Source organism: Rutilus rutilus (assembly GCF_951802725.1).
Source record: "Rutilus rutilus genome assembly, chromosome: 19".
Lineage (NCBI taxonomy): Eukaryota > Metazoa > Chordata > Actinopteri > Cypriniformes > Leuciscidae > Rutilus > Rutilus rutilus.
This window is the reverse complement of record NC_140232.1, coordinates 3258985-3279418: the sequence shown is the minus strand read 5'-3', so window position 1 is coordinate 3279418 and position 20434 is coordinate 3258985. Positions and strand designations below refer to the sequence as shown.

The 20434-nt window shown below is 46.6% G+C and overlaps 1 protein-coding gene across 1 annotated transcript; it reads left to right on the top strand.

Annotated features, from left to right (window-relative positions):
• The first annotated feature begins 358 nt into the window (after nt 1-358).
• On the top strand, nt 359-18382 carry LOC311278887 (uncharacterized protein). Its single transcript, XM_084390009.1, has 4 exons — nt 359-701; nt 16644-16775; nt 17019-17156; nt 17420-18382. Exons 1-4 carry the CDS (start codon nt 617-619, stop codon nt 18259-18261), a joined length of 1197 nt encoding a protein of 398 aa, XP_084246135.1. The 5' UTR covers nt 359-616; the 3' UTR covers nt 18262-18382.
• Nucleotides 18383-20434: the final 2052 nt, after the last annotated feature.

The following is a 20434-nucleotide window of genomic DNA, read 5'->3' as shown; positions in this document are numbered from 1 at the left end:
ACAGTGGCTGGAAACATTGTTTTCATTCATAATTACTTGCATGGATTCACATCGCAAATCAATCAACAATTGAAAGATTCAGATTCAAATTCTAGACATGCCCCTGTGTCTCTTGATGTTCAATGCAGATTTATGCCAGTCTCCAGTAGAGATCCATTTCCTGGAGAGTTTAGGTGTAGGAGTTTAGTCATAATTACAACTTGTAACTTGTGGTAGAACTCCGACTTGTACCACGTGATCGCTGTACCACCTGACCACTGCAGATTCATTTGTCGTTGATAGTGTTGCCATAAAAACAATCAATCATCTCCTAATTACGACATCCAACCCTAATCAAACACACCTGAACAAGCTAATCAAGGTCTTCAAGATTAGGCTATATTAGAAAGCTACAGGCAAGTGATTTTCATTAGGGTTGGAGTTACCCAGACCCCCAATTGGATCTTTAAAAACGCATTTTCAAAAAGTGTTTTAAACTCCTTTGATAGCGTTTGTTGTGGGACTCCGCTGATATTTTGATGCAGCAACAGGGGGTTTTTCTTTGTAGTTTTATTGTAGACTCACTAATTCAGTGCATCTTCCAGCAGAGCTGATTTTGAGATTGCAGGCTGAGAGGATGACAGCTCAAGTGTACTGCTCATTTAGTGCTGTTTTATTGTGTCTGTCTGCTTGTTTAAGCACAACAGATGCTGGAGTCCTAGGTGAGAAGTTCTTTTAGCTTCATTATGCAGCCAGAAGAAGTGCATAAATAAAGTGCCTTACAAAATTGGATTTCAGACACATCTGCTTACAAAAATACAGTATAGCCGTCAAGTTGAAGTTCATCTTTGTATGTTGGTTTAGTTTTAATAATAAGCAAAGTATAAATATGCAAACTGTCATATGTTTATGCATTTTTCATTGTACAAGTAAAACCCATATAATCGCTAATAGGCATTTGTTTACTGTAAAACAAGAACATTAGTGTAATATGGCTACAAAATTGTTACCGGACAGTATCAATCCTGAGTTTCAACTTTTCATCAAGAAATGCATGAGCCTACAATATAACATGGCGGGGCTAATTATAACCGATAACTCTGCATTTTACATATATAGTGGGTTTCTATATTCGTTTTGTTTTCTGTTGAGTAGCTTATTAAAATGCTTAAAAGGAAATGAGGGTGGTCATGGGGATGGCATCATTTTTGAAGATGTACACCAGTAAATTTGTATACAACATAATAACTGATGTCCATGCTTTCTACAGTGGGGTAGGTTGTAACTGCACTTTGAAACCGATTGATGCAGTTTAGAGAAAAATGGTAGATTTCTAAGCTACTTGAATTGAAGCAGATAAATGTGTGAATATTATGAAGTTTGAGACCCCTGACTTGGAAATGCTGAAGCAAACTATTACAGCACCTCTTGAATCCTTGTTGCGGCGATCTGCCGGGAGGTGTGTCTGCGCGCGAGTGCATGTGACAGCAGTCTTGCTTCTACATGCGCGTAACAGCGAGCGTGCAGCTCCGCAGCGCGCCTCAGCAGGTGAGCGAAATTAGATTAATTAGTAGCACACGCCAGAGACCTTCATACAATAGAAGCGGTGCGAGTTTGTTCAGGTTGCAACGTAGCTAAGAACAGCAGAAGGAAGAAGTCGCTAAAGAAGGACGGAATTAAAACTTATGGGAAAAGGAAAAGATCAAAAGGGCTACCGGTAAGCTCACATCTCCTTACTGGACTCTGAAGACTGTTTAAATGTGATCGCTGGCTACGTAGTAGTTTGAATGGGCAAGTGAAATGTATGGTCTGTTGATAGAGATGCATTGTTAATTGCACTATTAATAGATTGAAGCTAAAACATTTCTGTACATTGGGTAAATGTTTAGCTTTGTACAAAGAGACTTAACCATTTCTGAACAGAAATAATCTTATGTTAATCTACAGTAAAATCGTTTGGAATGCTTGATTTCCTTTAGGGTGAAATTATGAATGCAATATGTCATATATAAATTCTGTGTAGAATGATAGGTTGAACAAAGAATAACAGGTTAATTTAAAAGTAAATGGGTCTAAAAGTAGAGCTGACTTTCTGGTTATTCAATGCCTGATTTACATTGTTTACCTGGGTTGATATATAATGAAGTAATGGTTAATCTAAGTGTAAAATATACATACCCTTTGCCTGATGTACTTTGCTGTGCTTTATTGTATTTGATGTGAAATATTGAACTTTATTTAATTTGTTATATTTGTTGTATGTTTAAAGGTTTTTCACCTTCCTTGTTTACTGGTCAAATAAACTGAAGAACGAGTGAAATCCTGAGTCTGATCAAGTCCTTCCCTTTTCAAGTGTGGGAAGCCATGAAGTTTTAAATACACTTGACAGTGAAAAACCGCGGCCAGTAACCAGCGAAGATTCTGCTTGCGGCCACAACCAAGAGGGAAGACACTCCACCTGCGGGCCTGAAGGATAAAGCTGCTGTTCGTCTATTGAAGGGAACAATATGGCAAAGTCACTTGATGATTTGAAAGTGGAGAGGACCACAGCTAAGAGACTTTTCTCCCGTCTTGCCAATAGCATTACGAGGACCCATACAGAGATGTCTATAGAGGAGTTAAAGGAGAACTTCAAGAAGCTTACACTAGAGAGCTCCAGAGTCATGGAGGCAAACGAAGAGATAGAGGCCGCTTACATGGCAGAGTCCAATGCAGCTACTGCAGAGGAGCTGAGCGACTTAGTGAGAGCCGACATAGAAAAGACGGAGGAATATTGTAAGCAAAAGACGAAAGAAGTCAAACTCCTAATTCGAGAGACACTCTGGGTCGTATATGGAGAAAAAGAACTGTCCCTAGCTCTACATGTTGCAGAGAGTGAGTGCAAGAATGTCTCCTCCACCCAGCTAGACGTAACTCTGGAGGTTTATGAGTTTATGCTGACCCACTTAGAGAAGTTGGTGATCAAGGCAAAGGAAGCGCACCAAAACTGGAACCGCTGGGCTTCACCAGCCGAGCAGGGAGATGCTGATGGCCGTCTAAGAGCACTTGAGGTGCACTTTCCCCAGCTGGTGTCGCGGAAGGCCGCCTTCATCAAAGCAGCAAGGATAAAACCAGACACTGAAGAACCCCCAGGCCGCCGTTTAGCTCCAGTGGCAGCGATAAAGCTGAAAGCCACAGCTCTACCAAAGTTTGCCGGTAACCAGAGAGGCTACTACAGATGGAGGCAAGAATGGGAGGCTCTGCAGAGACAAGGTGAACCAACCGGCTCCAAAGAGGTGAAGAAATTTCAACTGCTCGATAGCCTTGATGAGAAGTTGGCCAGAGATCTATGCCTGTCAACATACAACTCCTCAAACGAGATCTTCCGAATCCTGGAGAACCGGTTTGGGAACCAAGCCACCATCGCTCTCGAGATTATCGAGGAGCTACAAGCAACTCCACCAGTCAGGAGCGGCCAGCCAAGAAAAGTCATAGAGCTCATCCAAACTGTGGAAAAGGCCCTTTATGATTTGAGTGAACTGGATAATGTAGATGCCATAAATAACCCGATAGTGATTAAATCCATCGAGGGCAAGCTCCCAGAAACTCTGAAGAAGGACTGGCTCACCTATGCTGCTGATGAGAGAAACGCTGTTAACCGTCAGAACCGTTTCGACAAGCTTATCACATACCTGAAATCACAAGAATCCATATATGAACAACTAGATCAGCTGAAAGACGTCGTCGAACCCGCTAAGGAGAAGACCAAGTCTCTTAAGTACGCCAGAACAAAGACAACCAAGACCAGCAGTGAAATAGCAGGCTGCATCATTTGTGGTGACCCAAAGCACAGGAAGAAACTATATTTCTGCAGAAAGTTTAGGGCTAACCTAAAGCCAGTGGAGAAGAAGGACGCAGCGCAACAAATTGGTGCCTGCAAGAGGTGCCTCGAAGTCCACAATGGTGACTACTGCAGGAAAACTAATTACCTGTGCGGGAATCCAGAGTGCAAAGACCAACACCACTTTCTTCTCTGTCCAGTTGCCAGATCCCAGCCTCAAAGAACACCCAAGTCTAGTCCAGTGGGAACTGAGGGCAAAAGATACACCGAAATCCAAGAAAAGTTCCTCTCCAAACTTACACCGGAGCTGGCGCAGCAATGTCAAGACGCCTTCTGCAACGTAGCATCCAGGGCATACAATTCCACTGTAGCTGAAAGAGGTCTTCTGGAGGACAACTGCTTAAAGGAGTACCCAGTGATCCTAATGCTCCTTGACGTTACTGCCAACGATGGACAAAGAGTAGGGACCCTCATTGACTTGGCATCAGACACGAACTACATAACACACAGAGCTGCGAGCAAGTTGAACCTGAGAAGTGAAGATGTGACACTGGTGGTTTACGGCGTTGGAGGGATGAAAGTGTCTGTCGCAACCAAACGTTACCTCCTCAGGATACGTGTTGGCACTCCCAGAGGGACCCTCAGGTCACATCAATTGATCTGCTATGGGCTTGATAAAATTGCAGAAGTTCACAGGCATGTTCCAGCTGTCAAGTTACAGAAGATATTTCCAGATATTTCCCTCAAAGACCTCGCAAGACCGAGGGAAATACAACTCCTGATCAGCCACAAAGAAGGGCAGCTGGTACCCCAGAAAGTTCGTTCTGTCTGTGACCTGGTGCTCTGGGACGGCCCGCTCGGCAAGACCATCGGAGGCACGCACCCGGACCTCTTTGAAGAAGTCACATTAATGGCTCATACGTCAAAGACGCACTTCGCAAGATCCATGAGGACCGCAGCAGTCAAATACACTGAATTCACCTGTAAAAATCCAGTCTCCTGCCAGTCTCCCGACCATCCCAGCATCCAGTCCAATACAGCCACTAGTAACAGAGACTTTCTGAAGTGGTGGAAATGGGAAAGCATCGGAGCCTCTTGTGAGCCGAGATGTGGAGGGTGTCGCTGCGGGAATTGCCAACCTGGGGGGAAGGAAATGACGCTGGCTGAGGAAAGAGAGATGGAGATGGTGAGAGATGGCTTGACGTATGTGAAAAGAGATCACCACAGCCCTGAACCACACTGGCATGCCAAGTATCCATGGACAGAGGATCCAGCATTGCTCCCCAACAACAGGAGAGCGGTTGAAGCCACATTTCACAGAACGGAGAAGCAGCTGGCAAAGGAACCCGAGTGGAAAATGGCCTATGCTTCACAAGTCCATGAAATGGTTAATCGCGAAGCTGCAGTGAAGCTGTCCAAAGAAGTTCTGCAGAGCTGGAAGGGGCCAGTGTGGTACATAAGTCACCTGATTGCACTAAATCCACATTCAGTCTCCACCCCAGTGAGGCTAGTGTGGAACAGCAGCCAGAAGTACAGAGGCCTAAGCTTGAACGACATACTGATCAAAGGTCCTGACGTCTTGAATCCGATCAGAGCCGTCCTACTGAGGTTCCGAGCTGGTGTCTTTGCTGCCCTTGGTGACATCCGCAAGATGTACAACTCTGTCTGGCTGGAAGAAAGAGAGGTCCACCTGCACAGGTTCCTGTGGCGCGACACTGAAGATGCAGAGATAGAGGATTTCGCCGTAACAAGAGTCAACATCGGAGACAAACCTGCTGGTTGCATAGCCCAAGTCGCCATGCGGGAGACCGCCAACTTACCTCCATTTAGCCACTTTAAAGAAGAGAAACGTGTGCTGGAGGAAGACGCATATGTTGATGACATCCTAACCTCTCACAATGACCTCGATCACCTGAAACTCCTCACGTCCAACATTGAGCAGATCCTTAAAGCAGGAGGATTCTTCATGAAGCCCTGGGTCTACTCTGATCAAAGTGGGAGGAAAGGGCAGAGAGGTGAGAAGATGGATTCAAAGACCGTTATCCTGCCGAACCAGTTAACTGAAGAGGATAACAAAGCCCTTGGCCTCGGTTACACCATTGAAGACGACAAGTTACACGTCATGGTTGCAGTGAACTTCTCTAAGAAAAGGAGAAAAATGCGCCTTGGCCAGGACTTACTGAGGGAAGAAGTAAGAAGCCAAACCCCAGACCCACTCACCAGAAGAGAACTGTTAAGCCAAGTCTCTGGTCTTTATGATCCCCTTGGCCTTGTGTCTCCAGCAAAACAGAAGGGAGCCATCCTGATTCGAAAAGCTTTTCAAGAAGCGAAAGTGATGCACTGCATAGAGGACACCTGGGATGCCGCCTTGTCCAAAGAACTCAGAGAAGACGCAGTAAAGCTCCTCGAAGAGTATGCTGACCTGAGGCTACTCAGATTCACCAGAGCCCTCACACCGCCAGATCCAGGTGGACGACCATGTGGCATCACCTTCTCTGACGGTAGTGAGCACGCGTATGGCGCCGTGCTGTACCTTCGTTGGAGCTGCAGCCATGGTGTCATTGTGAGGCTAGTCGAATCTAAGGCCAAGCTGACCCCTCTAGACCAGAAGGGTGACCCTGTGAAAGCCGAGTTGTGCGGAGCAGTCTTTGCAGCCCGGCTGAAAAACTACTTCCAGAAACACTGCAGAATCGATGTCGAGAGGTGGTACCATCTTGTAGACAGTCAGACCATCTTGGGCGCAATACAGCGTGAAAGTTATGGCTATCAGACCTTCTTTGCGAACCGAGTTGGCGAGATCCAGAGCAGTACCGACATCCGAGATTGGTTGTGGATTCCTGGGTCGGCGAACATTGCAGATATCATCACCAGAGGGGCCAGTCCTGATAATTTAACTGAGGAATCCGAGTGGCAGTCGGGTCCACAGTTCCTTCAGCTTCCTGAGAGTGAGTGGCCGAAAAAATCAGCCAAAGACATTGCTGCACAAGCAGGAGACAGTATCACAAAAATGCAGAAGAAAACATTTGTTGCGGTACTCACCCGAAGTCGACAGAAAGCGCAAGATTCAATCAGAATCCAGGAGACAGAGTCCAAGTCCAGAAGACCACCGGCAGTAGCAGCAGTCCAAAAGCTATTGGACGAAAGGCGCTTCAGCAGTCTAAGACGGCTGGTCGGGGCGATAGCTTGGACTTGGAGAGTAGCTAAGAAGTTCCTGTGTGCTAAGATTGAAGAGAAAGAAAAGTGGGAGGCAGTAGAGTCATCTGGTATCATCACAGTCAAAGAAAGAGAAGAAGTGTTCCGGAACCTATGCCTGGCAGCACAAGAGGGCGTACACTTTCCGAACACAACAACGGACAGACTGGTTGTTTACAAGGATCAAACAAGTGGACTCCTGATGTGTGGTGGCAGGATCCAGACCTTCAAAGAGGACCAGAGAGCTGTTCCCCTGCTACCTTTCCAGACCTGGATCTCCACCCTCCTAGCCCGAGAAGCACATAGTGAGGGACATGATGGAGTGGCAGGGACTTTGCTGCGGATGCGAAAGAAAGCATGGGTCATCAGGGGAAGAATTATCGCCCAAAAAGTAGTTGACAAGTGTGTCATTTGCAAGAAGGCAAAAGCAAAAACCTGTCAGCAAATAATGGGAAACTTACCTGAGGAGAGGACAAGCCCGGCTGCACCGTTTCAATTCACGTCTGTCGACCTGTTCGGACCGTACCAAGTGAAGGATGATGTCAAGAGGAGAGTAAGCATGAAAGTATGGGGTGTGCTCTTTTGCTGCATGTCGAGCCGAGCCATCCATGTCGAACTGGCAAGCACGCTAACAACAGAGAGCTTTCTACTTGCTTACCAGAGGTTCACTTCTGTCCGGGGCCATCCTCAGAAGATCTGGTCCGATCCAGGTACGAATTTTATTGGAGCAAAACTTGTCCTAGAAGAGATGTACACTTACCTGAGACAACAAAGCAAAGAGTCACTTGAAGAATATGCTGCCAAGAATGGGACTTGCTGGACATGGAAGATCCTTCCAGCCAACTCACCTCACCGAAATGGCGCTGCCGAAGCTGCTGTCAAGATCACTAAAAGAGCTCTCCAAAGTCTTGGTAAAGGAGGAGGCCTTACCTTCTGCGAATTCCTGACTGTGCTCAAGCTAGCTGCCAACCTTGCCAATGAAAGGCCTATCGACGCCAGAGTCCAGAGCCGTGAAGACCGCATCCAATACATCAGTCCGAACACCCTGTTGCTTGGTCGCGCCACACAGAGTGGAGATTTCAAAGCATTCGACTACACTACTTACCCCTTCAAAAGGCTGCAAGAGATGCAAACTCAAGTTAACTACTTTTGGAAGTCCTGGAGCCAGCTTGCAGGTCCAAACCTGTTCATCCGCAGCAAGTGGCATACTGCCGAAAGAAACGTTGCCATTGGAGACATAGTTTGGCTCTGCGACCAAAATGCACTAAGGGGGCAGTTCAAGTTAGCAAGAGTCATCAGTGTGAATGCAGATTCCAAAGGCATCGTCCGGGATGTCCACGTGAAAGTCTCTCCGAGCGGGTGTGTTCAGGCAAAGACTCCAAAACCTCTTGTCGAAGAGTCCGGGTCTAAGGAAAAGGATTTCCAGGGTACCATACTGCATCGGGACGTGCGGCGCCTCATCGTCCTCATCCCAGCAGAGGATCAATTCGACGGGGACCAGCTCGCCTGAGAGGTGCGATCTTTCCGGTCGCACCGCGCAAAGATCGAGTGGGAGGTGTTGCGGCGATCTGCCGGGAGGTGTGTCTGCGCGCGAGTGCATGTGACAGCAGTCTTGCTTCTACATGCGCGTAACAGCGAGCGTGCAGCTCCGCAGCGCGCCTCAGCAGGTGAGCGAAATTAGATTAATTAGTAGCACACGCCAGAGACCTTCATACAATAGAAGCGGTGCGAGTTTGTTCAGGTTGCAACGTAGCTAAGAACAGCAGAAGGAAGAAGTCGCTAAAGAAGGACGGAATTAAAACTTATGGGAAAAGGAAAAGATCAAAAGGGCTACCGGTAAGCTCACATCTCCTTACTGGACTCTGAAGACTGTTTAAATGTGATCGCTGGCTACGTAGTAGTTTGAATGGGCAAGTGAAATGTATGGTCTGTTGATAGAGATGCATTGTTAATTGCACTATTAATAGATTGAAGCTAAAACATTTCTGTACATTGGGTAAATGTTTAGCTTTGTACAAAGAGACTTAACCATTTCTGAACAGAAATAATCTTATGTTAATCTACAGTAAAATCGTTTGGAATGCTTGATTTCCTTTAGGGTGAAATTATGAATGCAATATGTCATATATAAATTCTGTGTAGAATGATAGGTTGAACAAAGAATAACAGGTTAATTTAAAAGTAAATGGGTCTAAAAGTAGAGCTGACTTTCTGGTTATTCAATGCCTGATTTACATTGTTTACCTGGGTTGATATATAATGAAGTAATGGTTAATCTAAGTGTAAAATATACATACCCTTTGCCTGATGTACTTTGCTGTGCTTTATTGTATTTGATGTGAAATATTGAACTTTATTTAATTTGTTATATTTGTTGTATGTTTAAAGGTTTTTCACCTTCCTTGTTTACTGGTCAAATAAACTGAAGAACGAGTGAAATCCTGAGTCTGATCAAGTCCTTCCCTTTTCAAGTGTGGGAAGCCATGAAGTTTTAAATACACTTGACAGTGAAAAACCGCGGCCAGTAACCAGCGAAGATTCTGCTTGCGGCCACAACCAAGAGGGAAGACACTCCACCTGCGGGCCTGAAGGATAAAGCTGCTGTTCGTCTATTGAAGGGAACAATATGGCAAAGTCACTTGATGATTTGAAAGTGGAGAGGACCACAGCTAAGAGACTTTTCTCCCGTCTTGCCAATAGCATTACGAGGACCCATACAGAGATGTCTATAGAGGAGTTAAAGGAGAACTTCAAGAAGCTTACACTAGAGAGCTCCAGAGTCATGGAGGCAAACGAAGAGATAGAGGCCGCTTACATGGCAGAGTCCAATGCAGCTACTGCAGAGGAGCTGAGCGACTTAGTGAGAGCCGACATAGAAAAGACGGAGGAATATTGTAAGCAAAAGACGAAAGAAGTCAAACTCCTAATTCGAGAGACACTCTGGGTCGTATATGGAGAAAAAGAACTGTCCCTAGCTCTACATGTTGCAGAGAGTGAGTGCAAGAATGTCTCCTCCACCCAGCTAGACGTAACTCTGGAGGTTTATGAGTTTATGCTGACCCACTTAGAGAAGTTGGTGATCAAGGCAAAGGAAGCGCACCAAAACTGGAACCGCTGGGCTTCACCAGCCGAGCAGGGAGATGCTGATGGCCGTCTAAGAGCACTTGAGGTGCACTTTCCCCAGCTGGTGTCGCGGAAGGCCGCCTTCATCAAAGCAGCAAGGATAAAACCAGACACTGAAGAACCCCCAGGCCGCCGTTTAGCTCCAGTGGCAGCGATAAAGCTGAAAGCCACAGCTCTACCAAAGTTTGCCGGTAACCAGAGAGGCTACTACAGATGGAGGCAAGAATGGGAGGCTCTGCAGAGACAAGGTGAACCAACCGGCTCCAAAGAGGTGAAGAAATTTCAACTGCTCGATAGCCTTGATGAGAAGTTGGCCAGAGATCTATGCCTGTCAACATACAACTCCTCAAACGAGATCTTCCGAATCCTGGAGAACCGGTTTGGGAACCAAGCCACCATCGCTCTCGAGATTATCGAGGAGCTACAAGCAACTCCACCAGTCAGGAGCGGCCAGCCAAGAAAAGTCATAGAGCTCATCCAAACTGTGGAAAAGGCCCTTTATGATTTGAGTGAACTGGATAATGTAGATGCCATAAATAACCCGATAGTGATTAAATCCATCGAGGGCAAGCTCCCAGAAACTCTGAAGAAGGACTGGCTCACCTATGCTGCTGATGAGAGAAACGCTGTTAACCGTCAGAACCGTTTCGACAAGCTTATCACATACCTGAAATCACAAGAATCCATATATGAACAACTAGATCAGCTGAAAGACGTCGTCGAACCCGCTAAGGAGAAGACCAAGTCTCTTAAGTACGCCAGAACAAAGACAACCAAGACCAGCAGTGAAATAGCAGGCTGCATCATTTGTGGTGACCCAAAGCACAGGAAGAAACTATATTTCTGCAGAAAGTTTAGGGCTAACCTAAAGCCAGTGGAGAAGAAGGACGCAGCGCAACAAATTGGTGCCTGCAAGAGGTGCCTCGAAGTCCACAATGGTGACTACTGCAGGAAAACTAATTACCTGTGCGGGAATCCAGAGTGCAAAGACCAACACCACTTTCTTCTCTGTCCAGTTGCCAGATCCCAGCCTCAAAGAACACCCAAGTCTAGTCCAGTGGGAACTGAGGGCAAAAGATACACCGAAATCCAAGAAAAGTTCCTCTCCAAACTTACACCGGAGCTGGCGCAGCAATGTCAAGACGCCTTCTGCAACGTAGCATCCAGGGCATACAATTCCACTGTAGCTGAAAGAGGTCTTCTGGAGGACAACTGCTTAAAGGAGTACCCAGTGATCCTAATGCTCCTTGACGTTACTGCCAACGATGGACAAAGAGTAGGGACCCTCATTGACTTGGCATCAGACACGAACTACATAACACACAGAGCTGCGAGCAAGTTGAACCTGAGAAGTGAAGATGTGACACTGGTGGTTTACGGCGTTGGAGGGATGAAAGTGTCTGTCGCAACCAAACGTTACCTCCTCAGGATACGTGTTGGCACTCCCAGAGGGACCCTCAGGTCACATCAATTGATCTGCTATGGGCTTGATAAAATTGCAGAAGTTCACAGGCATGTTCCAGCTGTCAAGTTACAGAAGATATTTCCAGATATTTCCCTCAAAGACCTCGCAAGACCGAGGGAAATACAACTCCTGATCAGCCACAAAGAAGGGCAGCTGGTACCCCAGAAAGTTCGTTCTGTCTGTGACCTGGTGCTCTGGGACGGCCCGCTCGGCAAGACCATCGGAGGCACGCACCCGGACCTCTTTGAAGAAGTCACATTAATGGCTCATACGTCAAAGACGCACTTCGCAAGATCCATGAGGACCGCAGCAGTCAAATACACTGAATTCACCTGTAAAAATCCAGTCTCCTGCCAGTCTCCCGACCATCCCAGCATCCAGTCCAATACAGCCACTAGTAACAGAGACTTTCTGAAGTGGTGGAAATGGGAAAGCATCGGAGCCTCTTGTGAGCCGAGATGTGGAGGGTGTCGCTGCGGGAATTGCCAACCTGGGGGGAAGGAAATGACGCTGGCTGAGGAAAGAGAGATGGAGATGGTGAGAGATGGCTTGACGTATGTGAAAAGAGATCACCACAGCCCTGAACCACACTGGCATGCCAAGTATCCATGGACAGAGGATCCAGCATTGCTCCCCAACAACAGGAGAGCGGTTGAAGCCACATTTCACAGAACGGAGAAGCAGCTGGCAAAGGAACCCGAGTGGAAAATGGCCTATGCTTCACAAGTCCATGAAATGGTTAATCGCGAAGCTGCAGTGAAGCTGTCCAAAGAAGTTCTGCAGAGCTGGAAGGGGCCAGTGTGGTACATAAGTCACCTGATTGCACTAAATCCACATTCAGTCTCCACCCCAGTGAGGCTAGTGTGGAACAGCAGCCAGAAGTACAGAGGCCTAAGCTTGAACGACATACTGATCAAAGGTCCTGACGTCTTGAATCCGATCAGAGCCGTCCTACTGAGGTTCCGAGCTGGTGTCTTTGCTGCCCTTGGTGACATCCGCAAGATGTACAACTCTGTCTGGCTGGAAGAAAGAGAGGTCCACCTGCACAGGTTCCTGTGGCGCGACACTGAAGATGCAGAGATAGAGGATTTCGCCGTAACAAGAGTCAACATCGGAGACAAACCTGCTGGTTGCATAGCCCAAGTCGCCATGCGGGAGACCGCCAACTTACCTCCATTTAGCCACTTTAAAGAAGAGAAACGTGTGCTGGAGGAAGACGCATATGTTGATGACATCCTAACCTCTCACAATGACCTCGATCACCTGAAACTCCTCACGTCCAACATTGAGCAGATCCTTAAAGCAGGAGGATTCTTCATGAAGCCCTGGGTCTACTCTGATCAAAGTGGGAGGAAAGGGCAGAGAGGTGAGAAGATGGATTCAAAGACCGTTATCCTGCCGAACCAGTTAACTGAAGAGGATAACAAAGCCCTTGGCCTCGGTTACACCATTGAAGACGACAAGTTACACGTCATGGTTGCAGTGAACTTCTCTAAGAAAAGGAGAAAAATGCGCCTTGGCCAGGACTTACTGAGGGAAGAAGTAAGAAGCCAAACCCCAGACCCACTCACCAGAAGAGAACTGTTAAGCCAAGTCTCTGGTCTTTATGATCCCCTTGGCCTTGTGTCTCCAGCAAAACAGAAGGGAGCCATCCTGATTCGAAAAGCTTTTCAAGAAGCGAAAGTGATGCACTGCATAGAGGACACCTGGGATGCCGCCTTGTCCAAAGAACTCAGAGAAGACGCAGTAAAGCTCCTCGAAGAGTATGCTGACCTGAGGCTACTCAGATTCACCAGAGCCCTCACACCGCCAGATCCAGGTGGACGACCATGTGGCATCACCTTCTCTGACGGTAGTGAGCACGCGTATGGCGCCGTGCTGTACCTTCGTTGGAGCTGCAGCCATGGTGTCATTGTGAGGCTAGTCGAATCTAAGGCCAAGCTGACCCCTCTAGACCAGAAGGGTGACCCTGTGAAAGCCGAGTTGTGCGGAGCAGTCTTTGCAGCCCGGCTGAAAAACTACTTCCAGAAACACTGCAGAATCGATGTCGAGAGGTGGTACCATCTTGTAGACAGTCAGACCATCTTGGGCGCAATACAGCGTGAAAGTTATGGCTATCAGACCTTCTTTGCGAACCGAGTTGGCGAGATCCAGAGCAGTACCGACATCCGAGATTGGTTGTGGATTCCTGGGTCGGCGAACATTGCAGATATCATCACCAGAGGGGCCAGTCCTGATAATTTAACTGAGGAATCCGAGTGGCAGTCGGGTCCACAGTTCCTTCAGCTTCCTGAGAGTGAGTGGCCGAAAAAATCAGCCAAAGACATTGCTGCACAAGCAGGAGACAGTATCACAAAAATGCAGAAGAAAACATTTGTTGCGGTACTCACCCGAAGTCGACAGAAAGCGCAAGATTCAATCAGAATCCAGGAGACAGAGTCCAAGTCCAGAAGACCACCGGCAGTAGCAGCAGTCCAAAAGCTATTGGACGAAAGGCGCTTCAGCAGTCTAAGACGGCTGGTCGGGGCGATAGCTTGGACTTGGAGAGTAGCTAAGAAGTTCCTGTGTGCTAAGATTGAAGAGAAAGAAAAGTGGGAGGCAGTAGAGTCATCTGGTATCATCACAGTCAAAGAAAGAGAAGAAGTGTTCCGGAACCTATGCCTGGCAGCACAAGAGGGCGTACACTTTCCGAACACAACAACGGACAGACTGGTTGTTTACAAGGATCAAACAAGTGGACTCCTGATGTGTGGTGGCAGGATCCAGACCTTCAAAGAGGACCAGAGAGCTGTTCCCCTGCTACCTTTCCAGACCTGGATCTCCACCCTCCTAGCCCGAGAAGCACATAGTGAGGGACATGATGGAGTGGCAGGGACTTTGCTGCGGATGCGAAAGAAAGCATGGGTCATCAGGGGAAGAATTATCGCCCAAAAAGTAGTTGACAAGTGTGTCATTTGCAAGAAGGCAAAAGCAAAAACCTGTCAGCAAATAATGGGAAACTTACCTGAGGAGAGGACAAGCCCGGCTGCACCGTTTCAATTCACGTCTGTCGACCTGTTCGGACCGTACCAAGTGAAGGATGATGTCAAGAGGAGAGTAAGCATGAAAGTATGGGGTGTGCTCTTTTGCTGCATGTCGAGCCGAGCCATCCATGTCGAACTGGCAAGCACGCTAACAACAGAGAGCTTTCTACTTGCTTACCAGAGGTTCACTTCTGTCCGGGGCCATCCTCAGAAGATCTGGTCCGATCCAGGTACGAATTTTATTGGAGCAAAACTTGTCCTAGAAGAGATGTACACTTACCTGAGACAACAAAGCAAAGAGTCACTTGAAGAATATGCTGCCAAGAATGGGACTTGCTGGACATGGAAGATCCTTCCAGCCAACTCACCTCACCGAAATGGCGCTGCCGAAGCTGCTGTCAAGATCACTAAAAGAGCTCTCCAAAGTCTTGGTAAAGGAGGAGGCCTTACCTTCTGCGAATTCCTGACTGTGCTCAAGCTAGCTGCCAACCTTGCCAATGAAAGGCCTATCGACGCCAGAGTCCAGAGCCGTGAAGACCGCATCCAATACATCAGTCCGAACACCCTGTTGCTTGGTCGCGCCACACAGAGTGGAGATTTCAAAGCATTCGACTACACTACTTACCCCTTCAAAAGGCTGCAAGAGATGCAAACTCAAGTTAACTACTTTTGGAAGTCCTGGAGCCAGCTTGCAGGTCCAAACCTGTTCATCCGCAGCAAGTGGCATACTGCCGAAAGAAACGTTGCCATTGGAGACATAGTTTGGCTCTGCGACCAAAATGCACTAAGGGGGCAGTTCAAGTTAGCAAGAGTCATCAGTGTGAATGCAGATTCCAAAGGCATCGTCCGGGATGTCCACGTGAAAGTCTCTCCGAGCGGGTGTGTTCAGGCAAAGACTCCAAAACCTCTTGTCGAAGAGTCCGGGTCTAAGGAAAAGGATTTCCAGGGTACCATACTGCATCGGGACGTGCGGCGCCTCATCGTCCTCATCCCAGCAGAGGATCAATTCGACGGGGACCAGCTCGCCTGAGAGGTGCGATCTTTCCGGTCGCACCGCGCAAAGATCGAGTGGGAGGTGTTGCGGCGATCTGCCGGGAGGTGTGTCTGCGCGCGAGTGCATGTGACAGCAGTCTTGCTTCTACATGCGCGTAACAGCGAGCGTGCAGCTCCGCAGCGCGCCTCAGCAGGTGAGCGAAATTAGATTAATTAGTAGCACACGCCAGAGACCTTCATACAATAGAAGCGGTGCGAGTTTGTTCAGGTTGCAACGTAGCTAAGAACAGCAGAAGGAAGAAGTCGCTAAAGAAGGACGGAATTAAAACTTATGGGAAAAGGAAAAGATCAAAAGGGCTACCGGTAAGCTCACATCTCCTTACTGGACTCTGAAGACTGTTTAAATGTGATCGCTGGCTACGTAGTAGTTTGAATGGGCAAGTGAAATGTATGGTCTGTTGATAGAGATGCATTGTTAATTGCACTATTAATAGATTGAAGCTAAAACATTTCTGTACATTGGGTAAATGTTTAGCTTTGTACAAAGAGACTTAACCATTTCTGAACAGAAATAATCTTATGTTAATCTACAGTAAAATCGTTTGGAATGCTTGATTTCCTTTAGGGTGAAATTATGAATGCAATATGTCATATATAAATTCTGTGTAGAATGATAGGTTGAACAAAGAATAACAGGTTAATTTAAAAGTAAATGGGTCTAAAAGTAGAGCTGACTTTCTGGTTATTCAATGCCTGATTTACATTGTTTACCTGGGTTGATATATAATGAAGTAATGGTTAATCTAAGTGTAAAATATACATACCCTTTGCCTGATGTACTTTGCTGTGCTTTATTGTATTTGATGTGAAATATTGAACTTTATTTAATTTGTTATATTTGTTGTATGTTTAAAGGTTTTTCACCTTCCTTGTTTACTGGTCAAATAAACTGAAGAACGAGTGAAATCCTGAGTCTGATCAAGTCCTTCCCTTTTCAAGTGTGGGAAGCCATGAAGTTTTAAATACACTTGACAATCCTCTTCTGTAGTGTCTGGTCATTGTCCGGCGATGCTGACGGTCGTGCCCTCCCGACGAGGATGCACTTCTGATAGAGACTGCTCTGGAGGACACAAATGCTGTCAATTTCCCTGTGGGGCCGCGTGTGTGCCGCCTGTTTTCAGTGAGTTTTAATTATTTATTCATGCTATACGTCTTCCAGAAAAAAACCCTGAATTTTTTCACTCAGGAATTGCTAGCGGTTTCTTTGCAATTTGTGAAACTTACAAGTAACGCATTGAACTAAATGTGAAACTATGAAGTAGATGGACTGAATTTTCCGGTAAATCCTTCTACGATTTTTCATAGTGTATGAGACCTTCAGTATTCAGTGATGTGGTTTCTCTGTCATGTGTCTCTATAACAGCAAAGGCAGGGGAGTGTCCAAGCACAAATTCTGGAGCAGGAATGTGTGCAGAGTTGTGTTACTATGACAGTGACTGTCCGAAGAATGAGAAATGCTGCAGCAATGGATGTGGACATCAGTGTATGGATCCATTTGCAGGTATTTGTTATTATATTAGTGTTTGAGTCCGCTTCCTCATTTCAGTTTCTTGTTTTATAATTAATCGTTCTCAATTTAAAAAGTATTCAGCCAATAGCACGGTTTAAAGCACAGGATGGCTTTACAAAATTAATTCATATGATTCATTAATACGATCATGATTAATAATTAGGAGTAAAAGTTGGTATTTGGTTTTTGTGATGTATCTGAGAATGAATGCCTCTAATCGGACTGACTGAAGTTGACTATCTGTATCCATCCAGTGAAGCCTGCAGCCGAACCGCCGAAGCCTCCAGGAAAGCCTGCAGCCGAACCTCCAAAGCCTCCAGGAAAGCCTGCAGCCGAACCTCCAAAGCCTCCAGGAAAGCCTGCAGCCGAACCTCCAAAGCCTCCAGTGAAGCCTGCAGCCGAACCTCCAAAACCTCCAGGGAAGCCTGCAGCCGAACCTCCAAAACCTCCAGGAAAGCCTGCAGCCGAACCTCCAAAGCCTCCAGTGAAGCCTGCAGCCGAACCTCCAAAGCCTCCAGGAAAGCCTGCAGCTGAACCTCCGAAGCCTCCAGTGAAGCCTTCCGCTGAACTACCTGAGCCGGAGCCTTCTACAGAAGAGCCGGAGCTTTCTAACGAACTCCCGGAGCCTTCTACAGAACTGCCGGAACCTTCTGCTGAACTGCCTGAGCCTTCTACCGAACCTCCGGTGCCTTCAGACGAACTGCCAGTGACGCCTGCAGCCGAACCTCCAAAGCCTCCAGTGACGCCTGCAGCCGAACCTCCAAAGCCTCCAGTGAAGCCTGCAGCCGAACCTCCAAAGCCTCCAGGAAAGCCTGCAGCCGAACCTCCAAAGCCTCCAGGAAAGCCTGCGGCCGAACCGCCCAAGCCTCCAGTGAAGCCTGCGGCCGAACCGCCCAAGCCTCCAGTGAAGCCTGCAGCCGAACCGCCCAAGCCTCCAGTGAAGCCTGCGGCCGAACCCCCGAAGCCTCCAGTGAAGCCTGCGGCCGAACCGCCCAAGCCTCCAGTGAAGCCTGCAGCCGAACCGCCCAAGCCTCCAGTGAAGCCTCCAGTGAAGCCTGCAGCCGAACCGCCCAAGCCTCCTTACCCTTATGGCTAATGTCCTGGCCATAATTAATGTGGCTATGCATGCAGTTACTGTAACTGTGCTGTTTTAACCATTGGCTGTATGGTGTGTTTTCCCTGTTTATCACCAAATAAATCTCACACTTGTAAGACCACTTTTTTTTTTTTTTTTTTTTTTTTTTTAGTGGGGAAAACAAGGAATTCGATTTTTGTATTCCAGTGTTAGTTCGGCTGTTTTCACATAATGGCTCATTGGAATCAATGCGTGAGATCCCACCCTCCAAAGCTGCGCCTCCTTCAAAATGCTTGAACACACACAGCAGAGTCTGTAAAGTGTCACGAGATGAAAGACTGCACTAAATTGCCTCATGTCTAAAATGCATAACATGCAGTGATAATGAACGTAAACAACTTGCAGTGCTCTAGTTGTACCACCTGACTGATGCTGATTCATTTTGGCGTTGATAGTGTTGACATGGAAACGTCTAAATCCAAATGCAATGATTGGATAAACCATTCTATTTTTGATTGCTATAGAATGTGAAGTTTCAACCAGTATTGTCTATTGACCAATAGTCTTCTGCATTCTGAAGCATTTTAGTGAAATTGTGTCTTCTAGTGGTCATTTTATTTTACGAAGTTGCAACTTCAGTTGCCTGTGACCAAATGAGTTCTGAATGCCGAGTTCACACTGCACAATTTTCAAAGTAGTCGGGGCACTGTTCTTTTCACACTAAACGACTATCTGGGGTAACGTTCAGTTGCTGCTGTGTGCACGATGCACCGACGACAGGGGGTTTCACACTGCATGACTTGACAAAAGAAAGAAGAGCTGACAACTGTCTGGTCTGCAAACTGCGTTTCACATCCAAAACTAATGCGAGAAGTAGTCGTGGCCTGCTCTCGAAGTCCTAACAAGTCCAAACAACTCCTAACAGAATCCAAACAGAGTCCTAACGATGGGGCAAAAGAGCCAATCATATGCTTCAGGGGGGCAAAAGAGCCAATCATATGCGTCGAAACGGGCCCCGTGCGGACAGTGTTCTCATTGGTTGACTGACAGACTCGGAGACGACAGTTGATCCTGAGGTAACTTTATTTACCGGCGGCGAATATCTCTTGACACTAAAAGTAAGTAGAACTTACTAAAATTATGTAAATCACTGAAGTGAAATCGTAAAAGTATGTGGTGTGTTTGTAAATACTTCTGCTGTGACAAACGTTGGATGTTTTTCGGTAAGTTTGATAAGACGGTCACAAACCTTAAGGGATAATGTAACGCTGATCGCTAGCAGCTAAGTTAAGTTATGTTAATTATTTTCTTTACTGAACGTTTTTAAGTGTCTTTTGCGTGTCTGTCTTGTGATGTGAAAACCGTAAACGCCTGAGGTGTTTTTGTGTGCTTTTTTAATAATCTAGTGACGTCAGCACGAAGACCCTATTTGAAGAGTACCGTTAGACCTATGAATTAACTTTCTGAGTAAAATAAATTGTGAAATTAATTACTGTTACCAATCAACACATTTGTCATATGATAGGGTAGGCTTTATTTGATAGACATATTGCTGAAATATTGAGAAATAAAGCCTTGCTTGTGGTGATCAGTAACGTTAGTTGAGTAGTATTTCCATCTGTTACGGTTTATTTTTGTTATTTTCCATATATTGTCCCTAATATCTGCAGAAATGACAAAAACTGGGAAACCGGATGCCTACTGGGCAGGTGTGATGTCCCTGTATGCCCAGGGAAAATACACATTTACGACTGGCAAAAGGCCAGGATCCAGGCGATGGAGGGCGGTAATGCTGCGGATTGCTGATTGTCCTCTGACCCCCCTGAAAGGTCAAACTACTGTCCACAAACTAGACATATTTGGGAAAAGGATCCCCTGCAAGTGTGGATACCACGAGGTAAACGATGCCATTGAATCCTTAAACCTGTGATGTGATGAAAATATACTGGAAAATGTAATGGAAAATGTTTTCTCCTCAGTTCTACTGTTTGTTTCCAGTGTTAAACAGTGTGAGTATGTAATTATTAGTGAAAATGTACTTTAAATGTAAACCCACTTTTATTTTTCCCAGTCAGCAGAGAAGGCAGGGACAGCAGCATCCAGTGATAGTCAGCTGAGGGCTCCACAGGCCAGTGCTGCAACCCAGTTTGGGTTTTCCCAGTCAGCAGGGAAAGCAGCATCCAGTGCAGGTCAG